At 39.1% G+C, this 22,762-nt stretch overlaps 1 protein-coding gene across 1 annotated transcript; it reads right to left on the reverse strand.

Moving 5' to 3' along the window:
- Positions 1-1,228: 1,228 nt before the first annotated feature.
- Positions 1,229-14,109, reverse strand: LOC309492540 (uncharacterized protein; the record flags this gene model as incomplete). Its single annotated transcript, XM_082161559.1, has 3 exons — positions 1,229-2,728; positions 11,803-11,990; positions 14,069-14,109. The coding sequence occupies 3 exons, from the start codon at positions 14,107-14,109 to the stop codon at positions 1,686-1,688; spliced, it is 1,272 nt and encodes a 423-aa protein (XP_082017685.1). The 3' UTR covers positions 1,229-1,685.
- Positions 14,110-22,762: the final 8,653 nt, after the last annotated feature.

Raw genomic sequence — 22,762 nt, forward strand, 5'->3', positions numbered from 1 at the left:
ATAATCTGTTAAATCTATTAATTCTTCAAATGAACTGAGGAGGGCAGCAATACGCCATTGTAGCGACTATAGTCTGCCTCTAATATCAGAAGAAGAAGAAGAAGAAGAAGAAAGTGAGGAGAGAGCAATCCATGGTATTTCTCATCTTTACACAATCACACACATTTATACGTCTTTATAGAGTTTAATTAAGCGACAGACTCATTTCTGTATTGTTTTCATCGATCACAGCGATACTTGTGCGTCTTTTCTGGCGTCTTCCTTCTGAAATAAACATTTAGTGCAGCAGCAGCGAGCATGAGGAGAATATGTTGAGTTCATTCAGACCTGAGCGAGTTTGTGTTCGTTTGTGTGATTGTCTCGATGTTTGTGTGAGAACTGTTACTGAATGTCAAGTCAGGAGTTACAGTTTGAGATCTGTGAGGGGAATTGATGGGAAACGGTCTCAAGTTTTGCTGTTGCCATTTTAATTGTAGCCTACCTTTATATTTCTTTGTTGACATTTATTTTTTTGCTGATTATATTGCTAAAATTTAAATATATAGAGCAGATAATTATATACACTTTATATTGTCCTTGTCATGAGTAATGAACATGGAGAAAGTACAAATCTATATATAAATGATAAATAGTTAAATATAATACAATTGTATTATATTTGATATATATATATATATATATATATATATATATACAGTAGGAAGTGTATCAAAGATGCTCCAAATACTGTTCATAACGACAAAACATCTATAAACATCAACATAATCACACACACACACACACACACACAAAAAACCTTATCTTTATTCGAGCTGCTCTCTTTCTGCTGGTAGTGTAAAGCTGTGTTGAGATGGAGATCATTTCAGTTTATTTTGTAAAAACTTGTTTAAAGTTCATAGTAATTGTTCTGACTTCATGAAGCCTCATGGTGTGAATGAAACATCAAACTGACTAGAACAAACTCTTTGAAATGTATATATGATACTGGATATCAAGGGTGAAAATGTTAATAATGTAGACAGACAGCAATCTCAATCAGTGTCAGTCATGTGTGCAGTGAAATATAATTTATTAGGCATTTAAAAGCATATTGAGAAAATTAAAACATTGAAAGCACAATAAGCAAAAAATGCTTCATGGCTTTCAGAAATAAAATTATTCTTGATTCAAACAGAATCAGCAGAAAATAAAAATGGACAATACAATTTTTAATAAAATGAGTAAAGATTTTATTCAATAATTACATAAAGCAATTACAAACATTAAGTAAAAGTGAAGGAGAATGAGACAGATCTCTCTCTTTACTGACTTATAAGAGCCAAAGCACTCAAGAGAAGAAGAGAAGAAAAGTGTCCAGTTTCAAAGATACATGAAAGCATATCTTGAGTTTGCATTGAAGAGTAGAAGTGGAAGAGAAACTAGATGTTCTGATGAAAAACAATGAAGAACGAGTTAAAAATTTATATCAGATTCCTGTTTCTCTTAAAAGTGTTATGGCCTTTTCTCCAGTGTGAATTTTCTGGCACTCTTTCAGTTCATCTTCTGTAGTAAAGGACTTCAGCACTGAAACTCACACAGCCGTGTCTTTTCTGCTGTAATATTACTAATGAATCTTCTTTGTGTGAATCTTCAGGTGTTTCTTCAGGACTGACGCCCAATGAAACTTTTTACCGCACTGATCACAGTTAAATGGTCTTTCTCCCAGTGTGAACTCTCATGTGAAGCTTAAGAGATGATTTGTGTCTGAAACTAGTTCTGCAGTGAACACACATGTGTGGCTTTTCTCCAGTGTGGATCCTCTCGTGTCTTTTCAGATGAGATGACTGACTGAATCTCTTGTCACAGTGTGAACACTTGTAAGGCTTTTCTCCAGTGTGGATCCTCTCATGTGTTTTCAGATCTGTTGAATGACTGAATCTCTTGTCACAGTGTGAACACTTGTAAGGCTTTTCTCCTGTGTGGATTCTCTCATGTGTTTTCAGATGTTCTGATTGACTGAATCTCTTGTCACAGTGTGAACACTTGTAAGGTTTTTCTCCAGTGTGAATTCTCTGGTGCAGTTTTAAGTTGCCCGGTGAAATAAAACTCTTCCCACACTCAAAGCACACGTACTCTCTCACACCAGTGTGTATTTTCTGATGTGCATGTAAATATGGCAGCACTGAAAAACTCTTTCCACACACAGAACATGAATGCGGCTTCTCCTTCATATGAACTATCAGGTGTTTCTTCAGGTGTGATGCACTTAAAAAAGTTTTGCCGCATTGATCACATGTGAACGGCTTCTCTCCGGTGTGGATCATCATGTGACGCAAAAGACTTTGTTTGGTTGTGAAACTGTTTCCACACTGAACACACATATGTGACTTTTCTCCAGTGTGGATCCTCTTGTGTTTGGTCAGATGTTGTTTTCCTGTGAAACTCGTCCCGCATTGATCACATGTGAACGGCTTCTCTCCAGTGTGAACTCTCATGTGAATGTCAAGATTATGTTTGGCTGTGTAACTCTTTCCACACTGAGTGCAGGTGAAAGATTTCTTGGCTCTTCTTTTCTTTAAAAATTTCTTTTTAGTCTTTGAGCGACTCAAAGGTTTTTCTCCAGGTTTGATATGATGTTCCTCCTCCACTTCACTCAGTTCTTCACTCTCCTCCTCCACTTCACTCAGTTCTTCACTCTCCTCCTTCACTTCACTCAGTTCTTCTCTCTCCTCCTTCACTTCCATCAGGTCTGAAATCAAAGAAAAAGGTTTGATTTAATTTTCAGCAAAATAATTTGAAGAGAGAAATATGAAAGTGAGCCCTGATGTAATAGCAGAAAGTACTAGTAGACAACTGCTATAAAATATCATAATTCTGGTGTTTTCATAAATTAATTGCATGAATGAGGTACATCGATCTTTCAATTATTATTTTCAAGGCATTATAAGCACAAATCACGTTTCCGAAGTGAGAACTATTAAATATTTGATTAATGACATAAATATCGAATGTAATATTAACATTTATACAATAGTGCCTAGGGGTTAGGGCTGGGCAAAAAATATATATTTTTCGATCAGTCGTTTTTTAAAGGTGCTGTAAGCGATGCCACGCGTTTTTTAGGCCAAAACATTTTTTGTCACATACAGCAAACATCTCCTCACTATCCGCTAGCTGCCTGTCCCCTGAACACACTGTAAAAAAACGCGGTCTCTGTAGACACCACAGGCTCCACAAACGGCAACAAAAACAAACTGGGCTCACCCGCACCATGAAACACAACAAACAGTGCTCCGGCCAATCACCGACAAGAAGTATTTGAGAGTGGGGTTTGGGGGGTTAGTGCGCGTGCACATGAAGTGGGTGTGGAGGAGAGAGAAGCATGAAGAGGGAAGTTTGAATTATGGCCGAAACACTACCAAAGAGGTGTCCGATGAACAAATTGCAAAGAAGAGGGACAAGGATAAGGGACGAGGATAAGGAACGCGCGAAATACCGAATTTACATCGGAAAAACCTTTTAAAGGGTGGCGAGAACTCCGCCGGCAGAAGGGCTTCCAATCCACATTCAGTTGCTCTGTTTTTTGCAGAACAGGTAAATCCATATTTCTTTCTAAACTGACGTTCATGTTCGCCAAACCAACACAAGGATGTAATTAGCTAGAACTATGCAGTCAGCGTTAACTTTGGTGAATACAACATATAACGTTATGTTTCTAGCAGCTAGCGATCAATCTCTATTGTAAATGATCAAGCAAATTCACAGTAGGGCAACAATTTGTGTGAATGATTGTTTTCAATTTGTGTGAATGATTGTTTTTCGTCACTCCTCTGTTCATCTCTCTGCACTGGCTACCTCTCGCTGCTCGCATCAAGTTCAAGGCATTGACGCTTGCTTACAGATCTATCACAGGCTCAGCTCCCTCCTACTTTCACTCAATCCTACGGGTCTACATCCCTACCAGAAGCCTACGATCGGTCAAAGAGCGACGTCTCGTGGTTCCATCACAGAAAGCCACAAAATCACTTTCCAGAACATTCTCATTCACAGTTCCATGCTGGTGGAACGCTCTCCCCACCCTCATCCGGAATGCAGAATCCCTGACAACATTCAAAAGACAGCTGAAAACCCATCTCTTCCGTGAGCACTTAACCTTATAAAAAAAATAAAATAAAAAAAAATACTTCCCCTTCCCTTTAAAACCTCACTTGTCGGGTTTATGCTACTCTGAATAATGCCTGAACTTTGTTTTTTGAGCACTACTTGCGTTGTTTTTGCCTCTTCATGATGACTCGCTTAATTTTGTCCTAATCTGTAAGTCGCTTTGGATAAAAGCGTCTGCTAAATGACTAAATGTAAATGTAAGTGTAAATGTAAATGTCATCCACTGTTTGTTATGAATTTGAATGTTCATTTATAGGCTGTTGACAACTTTGACAAAATTTGTTTACGACGCCGCCGTTGTTTATTCTCACTGGGAAACGCGAAGCTAACGTTATCTTGCTATTATTGCGTCCTTGTATGGGAGCTATAGTTATAGCTTCAGGTGGCGAAACGATTTTAAAATAATGTTTCTCTTTTTCTGCATTCTGTTCTGCATTATATAAAACCCTTTATCTAACTTAGCGACATTACACATTGAATGAAGTATCAGTAAAACTTAACTTTGTTTGTAGTGACTACTACGGATAATATTGGAAGGGAGGGGAGGAGGGAGGAGACGGGATGAGGAGGAGGGAGGGTCTAGCTAGCCTCTGTTTTGTTTGACAACAATTCGAATGTCAACAAGAAGTTACGACTCCCGGCATCGCTTACAGCACCTTTAAAATGTGGTCGATTCAAAATCGATTCTCAAACGGCACGAATCGATTTTTTTTTTTATATTTATTTATCTATTACCCAAAAGCCAGTATTAGTTTTCCTCCACTGTTCATAGGCTTGCAAACTCCATTTTATAGCTAATGATTTTTTGTTTTAAAAAGATTTGTTTGTTTTATCTTAATCATAAAATAACCTCAACTAGTGCTGCACGATGAATCATATCGCAATCAAGCCTACGGAATTGTATGACGCAAAATGCTGCAATTTTTTATGAAATAAACAAACTTGGGCTTTTAACGCACTGCAGCATCTGTTAATTTTTGTCATCCTTTGGCTAGTGTTACATAATCCCGCTCTGATTCATGCAAATGTTTTTAAACCATTCATGCGTGACAAGACAAAAAAGAGCTCGCTGCCTGTGAATGTCGTGACTGTGACACACAGAAAGACTCACGCTGATATCGTGCGTGTGCACAAAACAGCCCAGAATAGAGTTCTCTTTCGTGCTTGAACGAACAATAACACACAATTATGCCAAAATGTCTTTTTGTCGAGTATCTTCATAACATAAGAGTAGTCTTATGATGAATGTGAAGAATTGTGACTCGTGAGAGAATGAGGCGCATGTGAGATCCGCGTCTCTGTCAGCAGCGGCTGGTCTTAAAGGGACAGTACACAGTAGCCACTAATTATATCTGTCGTTAAAGTTAATCAAAGAACAAAGGGAACAGAGAAAAACACTCACTGCTCTTGACTAAATAACTTTTGTAACTTAAATAAGGATTAGTCTATATATAATTTATAATTAATGCAGCGCAGACTGTTTGATAACTTTATTCAATTTCTGAATATGTCCTACCTGTTAGACAGGAAGGGCACAGGTAAATATGATTCTGTTTTAATGTACCCAAGTGTACCTAAAATAAAAAGTTTAATATACAGGTTTGTAGCTCTTAATTTCTTTTTATTAATTAACCACTTGTAAACTTATGTTCACTTTTCTTTTACTTTTTTTTTTATAAATATAGGATTTGTGTTAAATATATATTCATTGAGTCGAATCAAAATCGAATTTAGAATCGAAAATCGAATCGAGAATTGAAATCGAATTTAGAATCGAAATTGAGAAAACGAAAGTTTGCGAATCAAAATCGAATCGAATTGTAACATCTGAATCAATACCCAGCCCTACTAGGGGTGTGCAATATTGACAAAAAAAAAAAAATTTTTATTTGTTAGATAACAAAAATTAAACAATATTTAGCTGAGTCTGTTTTGTTTGGTACCGGCCTGTCATGGATAAATAAATATGAAAATAAAACCACCAGTAGGTGGCGGCAAGTCCATGTCTAAATGAGTGATTAATTGAATCATTCATTCAAATGATTTGTTCATAATGACTGATTCATTTAGAAATGAAGCAAGTGGAATATGGAGGCAAATCAATCTCAATAATTATTCACACAACAAACATGATTCATACATGCATAGACAATTTCACATGCATGAAACCTAATTCACGTACCCCCCAAAAAAATTCACATGTGCAAAATAAAATTATATATTCGTAAAATATATTTCACAAATGCAAAACACAATTCATAGGAATACAACTGTGCACAAAAACCTTTGAATGTTTAAAATGTACGAGTTTATCCTGTGTATGTGTGTGTGTGTGTGTGTGTGTTTTTGAGACTTTCCTGGCAGCACAATCCTCCTTGACAGGTGAGTCGTACTCTTTAGCCAATCAGATTTAAGCTTATCAATCGACCAGTCAGTATCACGTGAGGGCGGGCCTACCTCCATGTTGCGCCATTAGCTTTCAACCAGTTCATGGCCAAGCAGAGGTATGTGCAGTTGAACAGTTCATTTCTGTGTTTACTGAAGTTAAAGAAGTTAGAGATCAGTTGATGCAATAGTTTATGAACTAGTTACTGATATAAGCAAGTGTTGTGGTAATCAGATGTCCCATATCGTATCAAAAATGAAGAATGATACTTGTTTTGTTGTATTTTGGCTGCAGGTACAGACAGCTCTCACAGCTTCAACAATCACGCTAATGAGTGCAAAACAATCATCTGTGGTCAATACCCACCCTAGCTCTCTTAGCACTGGCCCAGAGCCGATCAGCCCTATACACACACTACGCAAGCTGCGTAGGGCCCCGCAAATTTCTCAAGGCCCCGCCTCCCCCTTGTGTCAAAGCGCGTCAATCAAAGTTTACAACATCGATGAGAAAATTAAGTGGAACTATCCTTCTGGTCACAAAGAGAGAAAGAGAAAAAAAACACACCATGAGAGTGAATTGTGGGAACAGTAATCAGGTAGACTTGTGTTCTCTCCTCTGCAAGTTTGATGTTAGCAAAGAACAGTAAATTTAAGTTGATGTGCATCTCTCTCTAGTCTGTCTGTCTTGCTAAGCTGGGCAGTGCGTCTTTTGGTCTGTTTCGTCCAACAACAACAACAAAAAGTGAGAGTGAAATACAACTATTTATTACATTTGATAAACGACAAAGGGCAACGAACGGTCTCTGTTTATAAATTTCAGCTTGGAAAAGATAACCGCGTCGCGCGTTGACATGCGTTCATATGCGCGTATATACACGAAATGAAACGCGCACTTTCCATTATAGGCGCATATTTAAAACAAGACAATGAGTCTCCAAGTCAGTTTAGTCATAACTCTGCAATAAAGCAAGATGGAAAGCAATGCATTGACATTGGCAATTGATTTATAAGCTATATTGCATTTAAAATGTTGATTGGCTGGACATATTCAATTCAATTAAAATGTATTTGTATAGCGCTTTTCACAATACATATTGTCTCAAAGCAGCTTTACAGAAAGTGCATTTCAGAAATGTACATAGAAAAATACAGTTAGTTAATCATGTATTAATTTAGGGCATAACATATCGCCAGCGTTGAGTCGTCTCTTCACGGGTGTTGGGGCATCTGAAGGTTCCATGTGAGGCTGGATACAAACTGGAACTGACGACATACTGGTCAATATGAATACACGTCCCTTAGTAAATAATTACCATCAAGTATTGCTTTTATCATTTAAAACACAGTGACATGCTATGACAAGCCATTTTAGCTTCTATGCATTCACAGGATGCATTTTTGATATCAATAATTAAATTTGTACTATTTAAAATGTGAATCCTTGATATCAAGAATGTACTTTTTCTAGCACCAATGTCTATTTCTGATATCCGGAATTACATTTTCATTAGTACTAGTTGAAGGAGGGAGGATAGTAGTGGGACTGGGAGCACTGGGGTGTCAGGTGTGGCAATGGCAAATGGTTTCCATGGCTCATGGGTCAGGTAGGAGGGCCCCTTAACAGAAGTTTGCTTAGGGCCCCAGGGAGGTCAGGATCGGGCTCTGCACTGGTCTCATCGAGATTGTTCTTTAAATAGTGAATAGACCTATTTTAATGAGCACCCAGTGTTAATTTGCCATTTGTGTATGTTGTTAAATTATTAAACACTTGTTGTTTCCCTGCATTTTTCAGGATTACTCACCTTTGGCATGACATCTGTATAGCAGTCACAAACATCTTAATTCATGTTGTTTCTTTATTCTCTTTTATACTTTACTTTTTTGTATTAATGTCTTGGTAACACTTTACAATAACGTTTCATTAGTTAACATGAACTAATAATAAACAGCATGTATACATTATTTATTATTTTCTGTTAATGTTAATTTCAATACTTCAATTTACTAATTTATTAATACTTCATTAACATCTTGTTAACATTAGTTAATGCACTGTGAACTAACAATGAACATGGTTTTGAAACCCATACTGATTATTAATTCACAAGACTTTTGAAAATTGTATCGCATAGCCTAGAATATTTGCTCCAAAACTATGTGAAAATTACCCTGACTGCTCATTCAGACAATATATTGATTTAAAATTTGTAAGAGATGTTTTGTGTGAGTAAGCTCTATGCGAGGAAGCGTGAATATCCTGAATATTTATGTATTTCACACCTGAGAAAGACAAAGACCCTCCCCTAACGGCCCTATTAGGAGCTATCAGGCCCTGTCATTCAGAGCAACCTTGCACAAAGAATGAGGAGATTTAAAAAAGAATGGCTTTTTGATTGTTTGGATTTATTTACAACACAACATAATCCAAAGATACACAACAAATGACAAAAAAGCACATTATTTAACACACTGATCTAAAGACAAAGACTTGAACAGTCACACACCTTTGTGCCAAATATATCCAAATAGAAAACAATTATTTTAAATTGTACAAATATTTCACAATATTACTGTTTCTACGAAATTGTATCCACGGTACAATTATCACATTAACGATAATGGTAATTTGCTGAGCCAGGAGAAACTGTACATCTCTTTAGTTTCATACAGATTACATATTACGAGAATATTTGTTTTAATTTCCAAAAAATATAAATATAAACTAAACTGATAAATGTCCAACATTTTGGTAACATGGCTGCAAAAATGTTTAACTTGATATAAATGTAAAATAACATTTTACAATCATCTGATTTTGACAATCAATATGAAAGTTTCTCAAACCCTTTACTGACCATTTGTTGAAAACTAAAAATTAATAACAATAATAATAATAAAAACTATAACCATTTAAAAAAAAGTGATGAAGTTCTTGAATTTGTCTAACATGAATGTTCTTCAGCATCATGAATGAATGAAGAATAAACACCAACCTCTTTGTTCTTCAGGATCTTCAGTGTGTTTCATTCTGCAGGGTTCTGGATCACTCATGTTCTCACTGTCCTCTTTAATAAACTCAGTCTTTGCAGATTTCAGCTCTTCCTGATGCTCTGATGCTCGTCTTCACTTTGTAGGATGATGGGAATATTCCAGCATTTATTGGAGAACTGCTGTGGGAGGAGCTTCACTGATGATGTGAGTGATGTGGGAGGAGCTTCACTGATGATGAATTACAGTGGGACGAGCTTCGCTTATGATGAATTGCTGTGGGAGGAGCTTCACTGATGATGTAACTAGTGGGAGGAGCTGATCTGCCTAAATAAAAAAATTATCAGTTTGGTTTTATCCCAATTGATAACAGAACATAAAAAATGTAAATTTATCCAATTATAAATAATGGTAAAAAATAAATAAATAACAGAATCATAGGGGGAGAGCGGGGCACAACCTAACGCAGGGCTAGTTGAAACACCCTTGTTTTAAATACTTCCACACATGATAACATTTCAAAACTTAGTGTATTTACTAGTTGCCATTTCAACACAGGAAAAAAATTGTGCCAAAATTCAGAAATCCTTAGAAGATTTCACTGAACATTTATTTAACCATAGCTAAAGTAAATTTCTTATGTTATTTTTTCACCTCTATTTTTGTTGTTTATTTATAAAATTAGACAAATCTGATACTATTTTAATCCCTAATATGTTATTTAACAGTTGATATGGTTCTTTAATGCTGTGCTAACTAGCAGAAGACACTAGCAGGGTTTGAATCTCAGTTGTGCAGGCGGAGCATGTTATATAAGTGAACACAGGGCTGTCAACTCTCACGCATTCACCGTGAGACTCACACAATTGACACTTTTCACACGCTCTCACGCCACACATCCATTTTCTCACGCACAGAAAAATCGCGAAGCAAAGAGGACACGGAGACTGACAGACTGGACAGAGCAGGTTACTTATGATATAAAAAAAAAATCTCAGCTCTCAGATTCTCTCAATTTTATTACAAAATTCAAACAATAAATACCGTTTTGGCGCTTGTAAATGTGACGTGACAGATCCCTAGCGGCACGTGAACCCATCATCTCTACTAGCTAATAGTAAATAAACACGAATGAACAATGTTGAAAGATACAGTACAACTTACTGAAATGTATTCCTCATACATAATATCTTATATTATTATAATTAATGACCATAATATAGGCTATAGCACGTTAGTTGGCTAGAAAAAAAGAGCTATAGAGAGTATTTTGCTAAACGTGTACTATTTTACATATTTATTATATTTTTTAATGAAATCATTAAATACAGTTGTTATTATAATAAAAAAAAACGCATTATATTTAATATACAGCATTAGGTGATATTTTAAGAATATTTTATTTATTTTTTCCAATAAAAAAGCCATTATTTAATGTCATTCACCATCGTTTTGAGGCTCTCTTTTTTTTTTTTTTTTTTTATCGGTTTAGGCAACGGTACCGTTTTAAAAGTATCGATTTGGCACCAGTATTGGAAAAAACCCAAACGATACCCAACCCTACAGCTCTGTTCATCTGATAAACCTTGAACCGCTCTTTAACAGACATCTTGGAGATGTTATGCTATCTGTGATATTAATTGCAATAAAGTCATTAGATCAATAACATATTTTAGTTTTGTATGTTCAGAAACTGATGATGACCATAAAACTTTGAAAAAGAGATAGTTAACATGTCCAGCATCAAACTTAATTAATATTTAGGCTTTCTGATATTATCAATTGTATTATATTTCTCATTTATATATAGATTTTAACTTTCCCCATGTTCATTACTCATGACAAGGACAATATAAAGTGTTTATAATTGTCTGCTCTATATATTCAAATGTTAGCAATATAATCTGGAAAAAATACATGTCAACAAAGATATATAGCCTAAAGGTAGGCTACGAATGAAAATGGCAACAGCAAAACTTGAGATCGTTTCCCATCAATTCCCCTCACAGACCTCAAACTTTAACTCTTGTCTTGACATTCTTGTCTTGTGTTCTCACACAAACATCGAGACAATCACACAAACGAACACAAAATCGCTCAGGTCTGAATGAACTCCACATATTCTCCTCATGCTCGCTGCTGCTGCACTAAATGTTTATTTCAGAAGGAAGACGCCAGAAAAGATGCACAAGTATCGCTGTGATCGATGAAAACAATACAGAAATGAGTCTGTCGCTTAATCAAACTGTATAAAGTGTGTGATGGTTGTGTAAATATGAGAAATACCGTGAACTGCTCTCTTCTCTTCTCTTCTCTTCTCTTCTCTTCTCTTCTCTTCTCTTCTCTTCTCTTCTCTTCTCTTCTCTTCTCTTCTCTTCTCACCTTCTTCTTCTTCTTCTTCTTCTTCTTCTTCTTCTTCTTCTTCTTTTGATATTTGCGGAAGACTATAGTCGCTAGAATGGCGTATTGCTGCCCTCCTCAGTTCATTTGAAGAATTAATAGATTGAACAGATTATATCCTTACAGGTGCTGGTCATAAAATTAGAATATCATCAAAAAGTTGATTAAGGCCACATTTACACATAGCCGGGTATTTAGAGAAACGAATATTTCTCCCCCTCCGTTTTCAAAAATAACATCGTGCACACAATATCGTTTTCAAAAAAAGTTGTCGTTTACATCAACCCGCATAAATACAAAGGGGCGGCAGTGTAAGGAGAAGGATAAAGCCATGCAAGCCAATCAGAATCCTCAAAATCGACAACGACGAATAGCACGAGCGACTTCCTGTTCCTTTCAAAACAATAGACATGGCGCGAGGTTCGTTCGTGTGGACAGACAGCGAAGCAAATGCAAACAGGCCAAAAGCGTTTTCACAAAAGTAAAAATGAGTACCACTTTAACAGCATCCATGATCAAATAGTAGCCAAACAAACTCATAGACAGTATGGAACAAACTCTAAACATAGGGCGCTCACATGACGTAAGCATTTTCTGGCGCATAATGTGACGTTTGAGAACCTAAAACCCCGTTTCTCCCAGTTGACACGGCAACACATAACCGCCGTTTTCAGAAATCTCCACTTTGGCCGGAGTTTTTAGAAATAATCGTTTTCTGGGATAAAAACGGCGTTTTCGTGTAAATGACAGGCCAAAACGCAGGGAAATATCTGCGTTTTCCCATCGTGTAAACGGGGCCTTATTTCAAGAATTCATTTTGATTTTGTGGGTTTCATAAGCTGTAAGCCATAATCATCAAAATTATAACAAATAAAGGCTTGGAATATCTCACTTTCCATGTAATGAGTCTATATAATATATTAGTTTCACCTGTTAAGTTGAATTCTTGAAATAAATCACCTTTTTGATGATATTCTAATTTTATGACCAGCACCTGTATATATAGTCCAGTCCGGTGCAAAAAAGTTTTTTTGTCTCATAGTCCTCTTAGTACAAAGTAATGATTTTAGTAAATAACTTGACATTATATACAGAACTGCTGTTTTAATACTATGATGGTTCAAAAATAAACATTGCATGCTTGTCTGCACATTTATTAAACGTATTCATACCGGGATATTAGTCAGACTAAAAATAACTAGGCCACATACCCTTAAAATCACTCCACATAGTCTATAATGGTATTGATAATAATATCAAATGCATAAATGATAATTCATTGCATTTAAAATCTACATTTCAGACTTTTTGTAATGTATATGTGGAGCTGGATATCAAGGGTTAAACGGTAAATAATGTAGCCATAAAAACAGACAATAACAATGAGTTGTTGATAAAATGAGTAATGAGTTTATTCAGTAATTACATGAAGCACAGACCGATCGGTTTATGACATCTGTACTCTCTCTGTACTTTGATGTCATAAACCGATCGGTCTGTGCAGCGCCGGTTCAAGTTGAACAAGCCTGATGTGATTGCAGTGGGAGGAGCTTCACTGATGATGTGATTGCAGTGGGAGGAGCTTCACTGATGATGTGATTGCTGTGGGAGGAGCATCACCGACCATGTGGGGAAAAAAAGAACAAAAATAATGTAATGTAAATTCTTCCAAATACTAATAATGCCAGAAAAAAAACAATTGAAAGAATCAACACAGAAATAAATGTACATATTTGTAGCCAACAATTACCCTCTGTTGAAATGAAGAGGAACTGATGCCCATACATAACTTATTTTATTGCTAACCTGAACATTATCCTGCCTCTTCATTAAAATATAGGCAGATATCCAGAAATACAGAAAAGAACAAAAATAATGTAAATTCTCCAAAATATTAATAATGGTAAGAAAAACAGTTGGAAGCATAAAAACATAAATAAATGTACATATTTGTAGCCAAAAAATACACTCTGTTGACACCAATGAAATGAGCTTTAAGTGTCAATTTACAGGAGATTTGAAGACATCAGCATAATAAATGAGGTGAAAACAGGAACTATTGATGTGAAATATGGGTATAACTAGCCTATTTACTGCCCTAGTACAGCCGTTGTCACTTGAATTAAATGAAGGTCAATGGCCTCATCATCACCGTATGCTAATGACGTGAATCTGATGCGAGGGAATCGTCATTATGCAGATTGAGGACTGATGTGTCTCTTACACCTCTAACACACATCTGTGCCATTTGCTTCACAGGACAAACACACTTCTTTCCACTACATACTATTGATTTACTAGTGTGTCCTAACATGTTTGGTCTCATCTGACAGCTTATAATCTGAACAGAATTGTGTTGAACTTAATAGAGATATTAAAGTATCGTAATGTACAGTCTAGGCACTGCTGCTGAAACATGCACTGAGGAGAATATGTACTTCTCCTTCTCTTGATCACCAGATCACTTCAGGTTGACAGTCTTTAGGTTTTGGTGTTGATGTTACACTCATGTTTAACAATCCCCTGTCTCTGATTTTGGTGGCTCTGTTAAGGCGAGACACTACAGGTGAATAGGGTAAAATGGTTAACTTACAGATATCACCATCAAACTTTACCAGTTGATTACTCACATGAATAGGAGAAAAAAATACATTGCAAGTTTTTTGTAATTTTATTTTTAAATATGCTAATGAGGCTATATCTAATTAAATATGCGCTAATTTGCATATATTTTGAAGTGACGAATCTGACCATAGAAAAAAACAAGGTTCAAAATTATTTTTGCATTTTGTTGATATATTTAATGAAAAGACATGTTCAGAGGGGATTATGAATATCCCCTTTTGTTACCCTGTAAATCAGAAAATACTGGCAATAGCCTTAAAAAATTGATTTCCGCCCTATTTTTTGCCATAAAATGTCATATAAATCAGGCCAAGAATGATATATCAACAAATCCCTCTGAACAAATCTTCACAATATAGTTAGGAATACGACTGCAAAGTTTGGTGTATGTAGGTGCTACAGAAGCGGAAAATCATCACTAGGAGTGCAAGAAAAAACTCATTTTGAGAAAACAGGCTTTAAAGATTTTTATGGCAAAATTCCACTAATTTCTATTGAAAGCCATGAATTACAGACAAAATATGCTTTAGGTCCAAGTAAAATCCATCTATCACACTGTTTAACATCCAAAACTCATTATTGCTTAATCCATCATTGATCATAACATCCAAAACAACACATCAACAGTCCATCACACAGGTGGAATGGAAAAACTAAATACCGGTATATCACAGTCCCTCAGGCAGATTCAGTGGAGCTGCTGTACCCTCTCCTAGGAGAACTTCCAGCTTCTTTTCTGGTGCTAACTTTGGGAAGTTTTATTCTTTTGGCTATTTGTCAAAATTTTGGCTAACACCGATTTTATCATCACTGCATTGGTTACCTATAAAGCTCCGTATTAATTATAAGGTATTGCTACTGACTTATAAAGCCCTAAACAGCTTAGCTCCAGTCTATTTAACGGATCTTCTATCACCCTATAATCCATCGCGCCCTTTAAGATCACTAAATTCAAGGCTTTTGGTCATACCTAGGATATCCAGAACCACCAAAGGAGGGAGAGCATTTTCACATTTGGCTCCAAAACTCTGGAATAGTCTTCCTGATACTGTTCGTTGCTCAGACTCGCTCTCCCAGTTTAAAACTAGATTAAAGTCGCATCTCTTCAGCCAGGCATTCATATAATCCTACAGTTCAAACTACAATCCAGCCTCTAGCTCATAAATGCCAGAGGAGAACTGGCTCCCGACTGAGCCTGGGTTCTCCCAAGGTTTTTTTTTCTCTCCATTAGGTCACCTGATGGAGTTTTAGGACACCATTAGGTCACTTGATGGAGTTTTTCGGTTCCTTGCCACTGTTGCCTTTGGCTTGCTCAGTTGGGGATATTTTGGGGATATTTAATTTAATTTTATCAATCAATAAATTCCTCTTGAAACAAACTTTGTTGTATTATTTTAATTTAATACTGTGAAGCTGCTTTGATACAATCTGTATTGTGAAAAGCGCTATACAAATAAACTTGACTTGACTTGACTTGTCCAAGGTGTAAATCACTTAGTGAAGATACTTTTTCCCAGTGGAGGAAGTGCATCTCTGTCTGACCCAGTTGGTGGTCACTGAGCCTGTATTTATAGTCAGGATCTGTCTCTTCTTCTCTGACAGTGTGCAGATACTCTGTCAAATAACAATTTAGTCTACTTTGTTTGCTTTCTCCAATGTTCTAAATATTGATATTTTGAATGATTCATAATTAGTTTTGTTCTGTTGAGTTGTTTTGAACCAGTGCTGAAGGGAGCCTGGTTGGTTAGCTTCACCATCAGCTGACTGAGGGGACTGTTTTCAGGATTTGGCTTGTGGGTTTTAAGTGCTTTGAAATGTAATGTGTCTTTTTGACTTACATTTAGATGTGTTCAAAATGTTACAGCTTGTTCGTAACGCATCGACGCACTATGGTTACTCATTGTACGGCTTGCGAGCCTCGTGCGGCCCGCCAAGCTTTAATTTGTTGCTCGCATGGCTGTAAAAAATACGGCGATATCATGCAGCCACTCACTACAGATATTTCTTAAAAACATAAAAAATAAGTAGGGCTATAACATAACCCATTACAAACTCAAAGTGTCAGCTATATTACAAATAATTTCGATCGGATTGAAAGAGGTGGTTTATCGAGAGAACATGTAAACACTTGGTCGATTGAGAACCGAAACTGAAAGGACGACGTATGGCTCTCCTACTGACTTGTCCTATCAGTGCGGCTCATGAAAAAAATTGTGAAGACCCATATGGCATTTCATCATCTTTTGTCTTTGTTGGTAATCCCTTGTGTCTTCTAGTTAATGACAACTGTTTTCGACTTCTCTGAGAGAATTTCACACGCTTATCTTTCGACATTTTGAACTACCGCGGAAATGTCAAAGCGCGTCACGTGACGATTCTGGACGAATCACGTTGTCAGAAATTGGCATCAGCCAATGAGATTGCGCATTTCGAGTTAAATCACCTGTTTTACTTTCATGATTGGTTGCTGATAGACAGGAAATGACCATATTTGGATCCGACAGTATTGTACAGAAGAGAGAGAGCTTTCCAACGGTATATGAGATGAAGGGGTACAGAGAGCGATCGCGGAGCAGCGGGATGATTTAGAACGCAGCAGCCTATCGAGCGAGGCCTCGCGTGACGTCAGACCCAATGAGGGTGCTTCGCGCCCGTTGCGTCACGTCCCGCCGAAACGGGCGTGGCTTAGGCCTATAAATCCGGCTCGCAGGCAGCTGATATCTGGTTTTTCATCGCCGAAGTGAACCAGAGTGTGTGCATGCACGGCAAGATACGCAGTACTCGTTCCCTCTTCTAGAGAGAACCGAGGTTACGTTAGTAACCGAGTACGTTCTCTTACGAGAGGTCTCTCGTACTGCGTAAGTATCTTACGCTAGGGGACCCAATGTAAAACGCCGTGCGTGCTGGGATCTGACACCAAAGACCCAAGGGCGAAAGCCCGGGGTTCATATAGTGCACAATCACCAAGGGAACTCACAGGGAGTCCGGGAAGAGGGAGGGGCGGAACCGCGCTCTTTCACATATAGCAGCGTCCCTCAGACGCAAATTACCTCATACAGACAGGGCGGAGTACGGCCTGAACTGATGGAAAATTGTGGGTCTTATTCATTTGCCCATAAGCATTTAATGGTCGATCAGCGAACAGTGCTCAGCGAGCAGTGCTCAGCGGACACAGTATTCTGAACCGATAGCATCAGAACAGACAGTACTGGTTTGTTTAGACCGACAACAGCCTGGCCTTTAAGGCGGGAACCTCTAGGTTATAAAACCTTATAAATGTAGACGGGGAGGCCCAGCCTGCCGTCATACATATATCTTGCAAGGAAAACCCACTTGACCAGGCCCACGATGAAGCCATGCTTCTCGTGGAGTGCGCTCTGACACCCAACGGGCACTGCATGCCCTTGGAAGTGTATGCCAGCGCAATGGCGTCAACTATCCATCTGGATAGGCTCTGTTTCGATGCGGCTAGTCCCTTGGAACGTCCGCTGAACGAAACGAAGAGCTGCTCCGTCTGTCTGAAGACAGATGAGCGAGACACATAAGTTCTTAATGCCCTGACTGGGCAAAGGAAGCTCGCGTCTCCTTCCTCGCCAGAAACCGGTAGGGCTGACAGTAAAATGACCTGCGCCCTAAACGGTGCGTTGAGGGATTTTGGAACATAACCGTGCCTAGGTTTGAGTATAACTCTTGAGTCATTAGGCCCAAACTCCATGCACGTCGCGCTTACTGAGAGCGCGTGTAAGTCCTCTATGCGAAGCCATAAGCCAGAAGAAACACTGTCTTGAAAGACAGGTGTTTAAGATCAATTGTCTGTAAAGGCTCGAATGGGTCACCTTTCATGGCTTCCAGTACCGTAGAAAGGTCCCATACAGGGACTGAGGGAGGTCTGGGAGGATTCAGTCTCTTAGCTCCTCTAAGGAAGCGGATGACTAAATCATTCCTTCCTATTGACTGACCAAGCGTTGTTTTTGAGAACGCTGCTATGGCCGCCACATAAACTTTGAGCGTGGAAGGGGACCTGCCCTTGTCCAACAGCTCTTGTAGGAAGGAGAGAACCTCCGTCACTCTGGGGGCGACATGCCACGAGCTGTGCACCAGCTGGAGAACACTGACCATTTCGAGGAATAGAGACGTCGCGTAGACGGAGCTCTAGCCTGCGTGATCGTGTTTAACACTCCGCTTGGGAGGTCAGCGGGTACCCGTTGATGGCCCAAACATGAAGGGACCACAGCTCTGGGCGCGGATGCCAAATCGAGCCCTTGGCCTGAGAGAGGAGGTCCCTCCTCACTGGCACTGGCCATGGGGCAGTGCTCGCTAGCTGCATCAGAACTTGGAACCAGGGTTGGTTTTTCCAGAACGGCGCTACGAGTAGCACTGAGCATCCTTCTTCCCTGATCCGTTCTATCACCTGAGGCAGGAGAGAGATGGGAGGAAAGGCATAGAGCGGGCGGCGGGGCCATACATGAGCCAGCGCGTCCCTGCTCTTGGAGAAAAATTCCAGACAGTGAGCGTTTTCTTGAGACGCGAACAGGTCTACTTCCGCTCTGCCGAATTTCTTCCACAGCAGCTGGGCTGTCTGTGGGTGTAGAGACCGCTCGCCTGTCGGAACATTGTTCCTGGACAGTCTGTCCGGTCCTACGTTTAAGAGCCCTGGCACATGCGCTGCTTCCAGCGAGAGCAGGTTGCGCTGAGCCCACACCAGGAGGCGTTCTGTCAGCCTGTGTTGTCCGAGCGGACCAGGACGTGGTGTCCTCATATTTGGGGACAAAAACGCGTCAGCGCATTGTCTACTGCCAGTATTTCAAAGCAGTCTATGTGTAGAAGCTTCTCCCGTTCTGACCATTGACCGAAGAACGGTCTGCCCTCGAGCAGCGCTCCCCGTCCCGAGGTGGATGCGTCCGTAGACACTACCTTTACACTCGAGGAAGTCCTCAGGCTTACACCTGATTGGTACCAGTCGTTTGCTTTCCAAGGTTTCAGAGTTGCGATGCATTTCTGATTGACCTTGAGACGAAGCAGACCGGAAGCCTACGCTCGGCGCGGTACTCGCGCTTTCAGCCAGAACTGTAGCGAAGCAAGCCCAGCTGAAGTACTGATGATGAGGCCATGAGACCTAGCATTCTCTGAAATCTCTTGAGCGGGACAAATGCGCCACAGCGGAAAGAGCTCGCTGCGCGCTAAATGTCTAGTACGCGCTGTGGTGACAGTCGCGTTATCATAGACAGCGAGTCCAGTTCTGTGCCCAGGAAAGATATTATCTGTCTGGGGTCAGAGAACTCTTTGCCCAATTGACTCTGAGACCAGATTCTCGAGGCGATCGCTGTTTAGCTCAGTGTCGCCCCCTATAGGTGTTCGAATACCCCCAATGCCCATTAAAGGGTAACTAAACCCTAAACCAACTTTTTTTTATTAGTGCTGTTCATTGATTCAAGTAACTTTTTGACTTTTGGGTATAAAGTGTTTTTTTGTTTTTTTGGGGGGGGGGGTTAGGAAAAGGGTTGGAAAACAGGGTTGGAAAACATGTTATGCATAAGTGCAGATAGTGTATGCTTATTTTTTTATGTGTAAAGTGGTAGCTGCAGGGGCAAAAAAAAAAAAAAGTAAAAAGCCTAAATAAATTAATTTACATTTACATTTAGTCATTTAGCAGACGCTTTTGTCCAAAGCGACTTACAAATTAGGACTAAATTAAGCGAGTCATCGTGAAGAGGCAAAAAACAACGCAAGAAGTGCTCAAAATACGAAGTTCAGTCATTGTTCAGAGTAGCATAAGCGAGGACATAAAGGAAAAGGAAAGGTAGGATATAAAGGAAAGGGAAAGTTTTTATTTTTATTTTTTATGAGGATAAGTGCTCACGGAAGAGAAGGGTTTTCAGTTGTCTTTTGAATGTTGTCATGGATTCTGCATTCCGGATGCCGGTGGGGAGAGCATTCCACCAGCATGGAACTGTGAATGAGAATGTTCTGGAAAGTGATTTTGTGGCTCTCTGTGATGGAACCACGAGACGTCGCTCGTTGACCGATCGTAGGTTTCTGGTAGGGATGTAGACTTGTAGGAGTGAGTGAAAGTAGGAGGGAGCTGAGCCTGTGATAGATCTGTAAGCAAGCGTCAATGCCTTGAACTTGATGCGAGCAGCGAGAGGTAGCCAGTGCAAAGTGATGAAGAGAGGAGTGACGTGGGCCCTTTTGGGCTCGTTGAAGACAAGACGAGCTGCAGCGTTCTGAATCATTTGTAGAGGTTTAGTTGCACATGATGGAAGTCCAGCCAGAAGAGCATTGCAGTAGTCAAGCCTAGAGATGACCAGGGCCTGGACGAGAATTTGTGTTGCATGCTCAGTTAGGAAAGGCCTGATCTTCCTGATGTTGTGCAGTGCAAACCTGCATGATCGAGCTGTCTTTGAAATGTGATCTCTGAAGGTCAGCTGGTCATCCAATATCACTCCAAGATTTCTGACCGACCTTGATGGGCTGATTGATGATGAGTCTAGCTGGATAGTGAAGTCGTGTTGTAGAGAGGGTTTGGCAGGGAGGATGAGAAGCTCAGTCTTTGCCAGGTTGAGCTGCAGGTGATGTTCCTTCATCCATGTCGAGATGTCTGCCAGACAGCTTGAGATCCGTGCAGCTACTGTGGGATCATCTGGTTGAAATGAGAGGAAGAGCTGTGTGTAATCAGCATAGCAGTGGTAGGAGAAACCATGTGCCTGTATGATGTGTCCCAGTGATGTGGTGTAGATGGAGAAGAGCAAGGGTCCAAGAACTGAACCCTGAGGAACCCCTGTGGTCAGCTGATGTGCTTTGGATACCTCGCCTCTCCATGCAACCCTGAAGGACCTACCTGTGAGATAGGACTCAAACCAGTGGAGAGGAGATCCTGCGATGCCCAGTGATGAGAGGGTGGACACAAGGATCTGATGATTCACAGTATCGAAGGCAGCAGACAGATCCAGGAGAATGAGAACTGAGGACTTGGAAGCAGCTTTTGCGATCCGTAGGGCTTCTATGACCGACAGTAGTGCAGTCTCAGTTGAATGCCCTTTCTTGAAGCCCGATTGGTTGACATCCAGCTGGTTGTTCAGAGACAAGAAGGATGTTACTTGGTTGAAAACAGCTCTTTCAAGTGTTTTCGCAATGAATGGTAGGAGAGAGATAGGTCTGTAATTCTCTACAAATGAGTTTGTAGATAAATAAAATATAATTGTAGATATATAAAATATAATAAATAAATAAATAAACAAACAAAAACAAAAGCCCTATATAAATAACGTAAAATAGATAGGAAGAGTGTGGTATTACAAAGCGTAGAAGAGAGGTTTATGGCTGGTAATGTACTTGGTTTGTAGCTAAGTTTTTGTTAAATTTAGAAATGTCAGAAAAGGAGACCAGGTGTCTTCAAAGGCAGACATTTTCTTTCCTCTGTTTTTATTATGTTTTTCCTTAGAAATATGTTAAAAAATGTAATTAGTCCAATGATTAATTAATATTGCAAAATTTCTTAGTTTTCCAATTTTGGAGGACTACTTTTTTAGCAAGAACTAGAGAGATGAGCAACGGATTCCTAAATTTTTGCAGGATGTGGATTTCAGAGATGTCACCAAGAAGACGATGGGATTCTGTAGCTCAGGATGGTAGACAGTGTCTCAGTGATCATATTCCAGAAAGAGTAAACTGGTTGACAGAGCCACATGGCATGTAAATAGTCATCTGTACTACCTAAAGTGCATCGTGAACAGATACTTGTGTTTACTATGTCCATTTTGAACATTTTACTTTGGGTGATGTGAGTTCTATGAATTACTTTATATTGTATAAGCTGGAGGTTTGTGTTAGCAGTCATGGAAAAGGAGTTCTTACTGATTTGTTCCCAGAAATCAGGGGTGGGAGAGAAAACCAGGTCAGATCCCCACTTAATAGATGGGAGTGTTATTGTTGTGTTTAGGTTGTAAATTATTATTTGAGGTTATTTTTTTTTAGGTTATTAATTTTCATAAGTTCTTCTATAAGCTGAGAAGGTTGTAATGTGTTGTTGGTAAGTCTGTTTTTTTTTTGTTTTTTTTTTAAGTTGTTGATATTTAAGAAAATCTTCTCTCCCAACCCCATACCTCTGTGTGAGTGTGTTAAATGACATGAAATGGTTGTTCTCAAATAAGTTCTCAAATAAGTGATGAAGATGAGTGATCCCTTTTTGATGCCAGATAGCAGGAAAACACAGCGTGTCGCA

The sequence above is a fragment of the Leuciscus leuciscus genome (genome assembly GCF_965113295.1).
Source record: "Leuciscus leuciscus genome assembly, chromosome: 1".
Classification (NCBI taxonomy): Eukaryota; Metazoa; Chordata; class Actinopteri; order Cypriniformes; family Leuciscidae; genus Leuciscus; species Leuciscus leuciscus.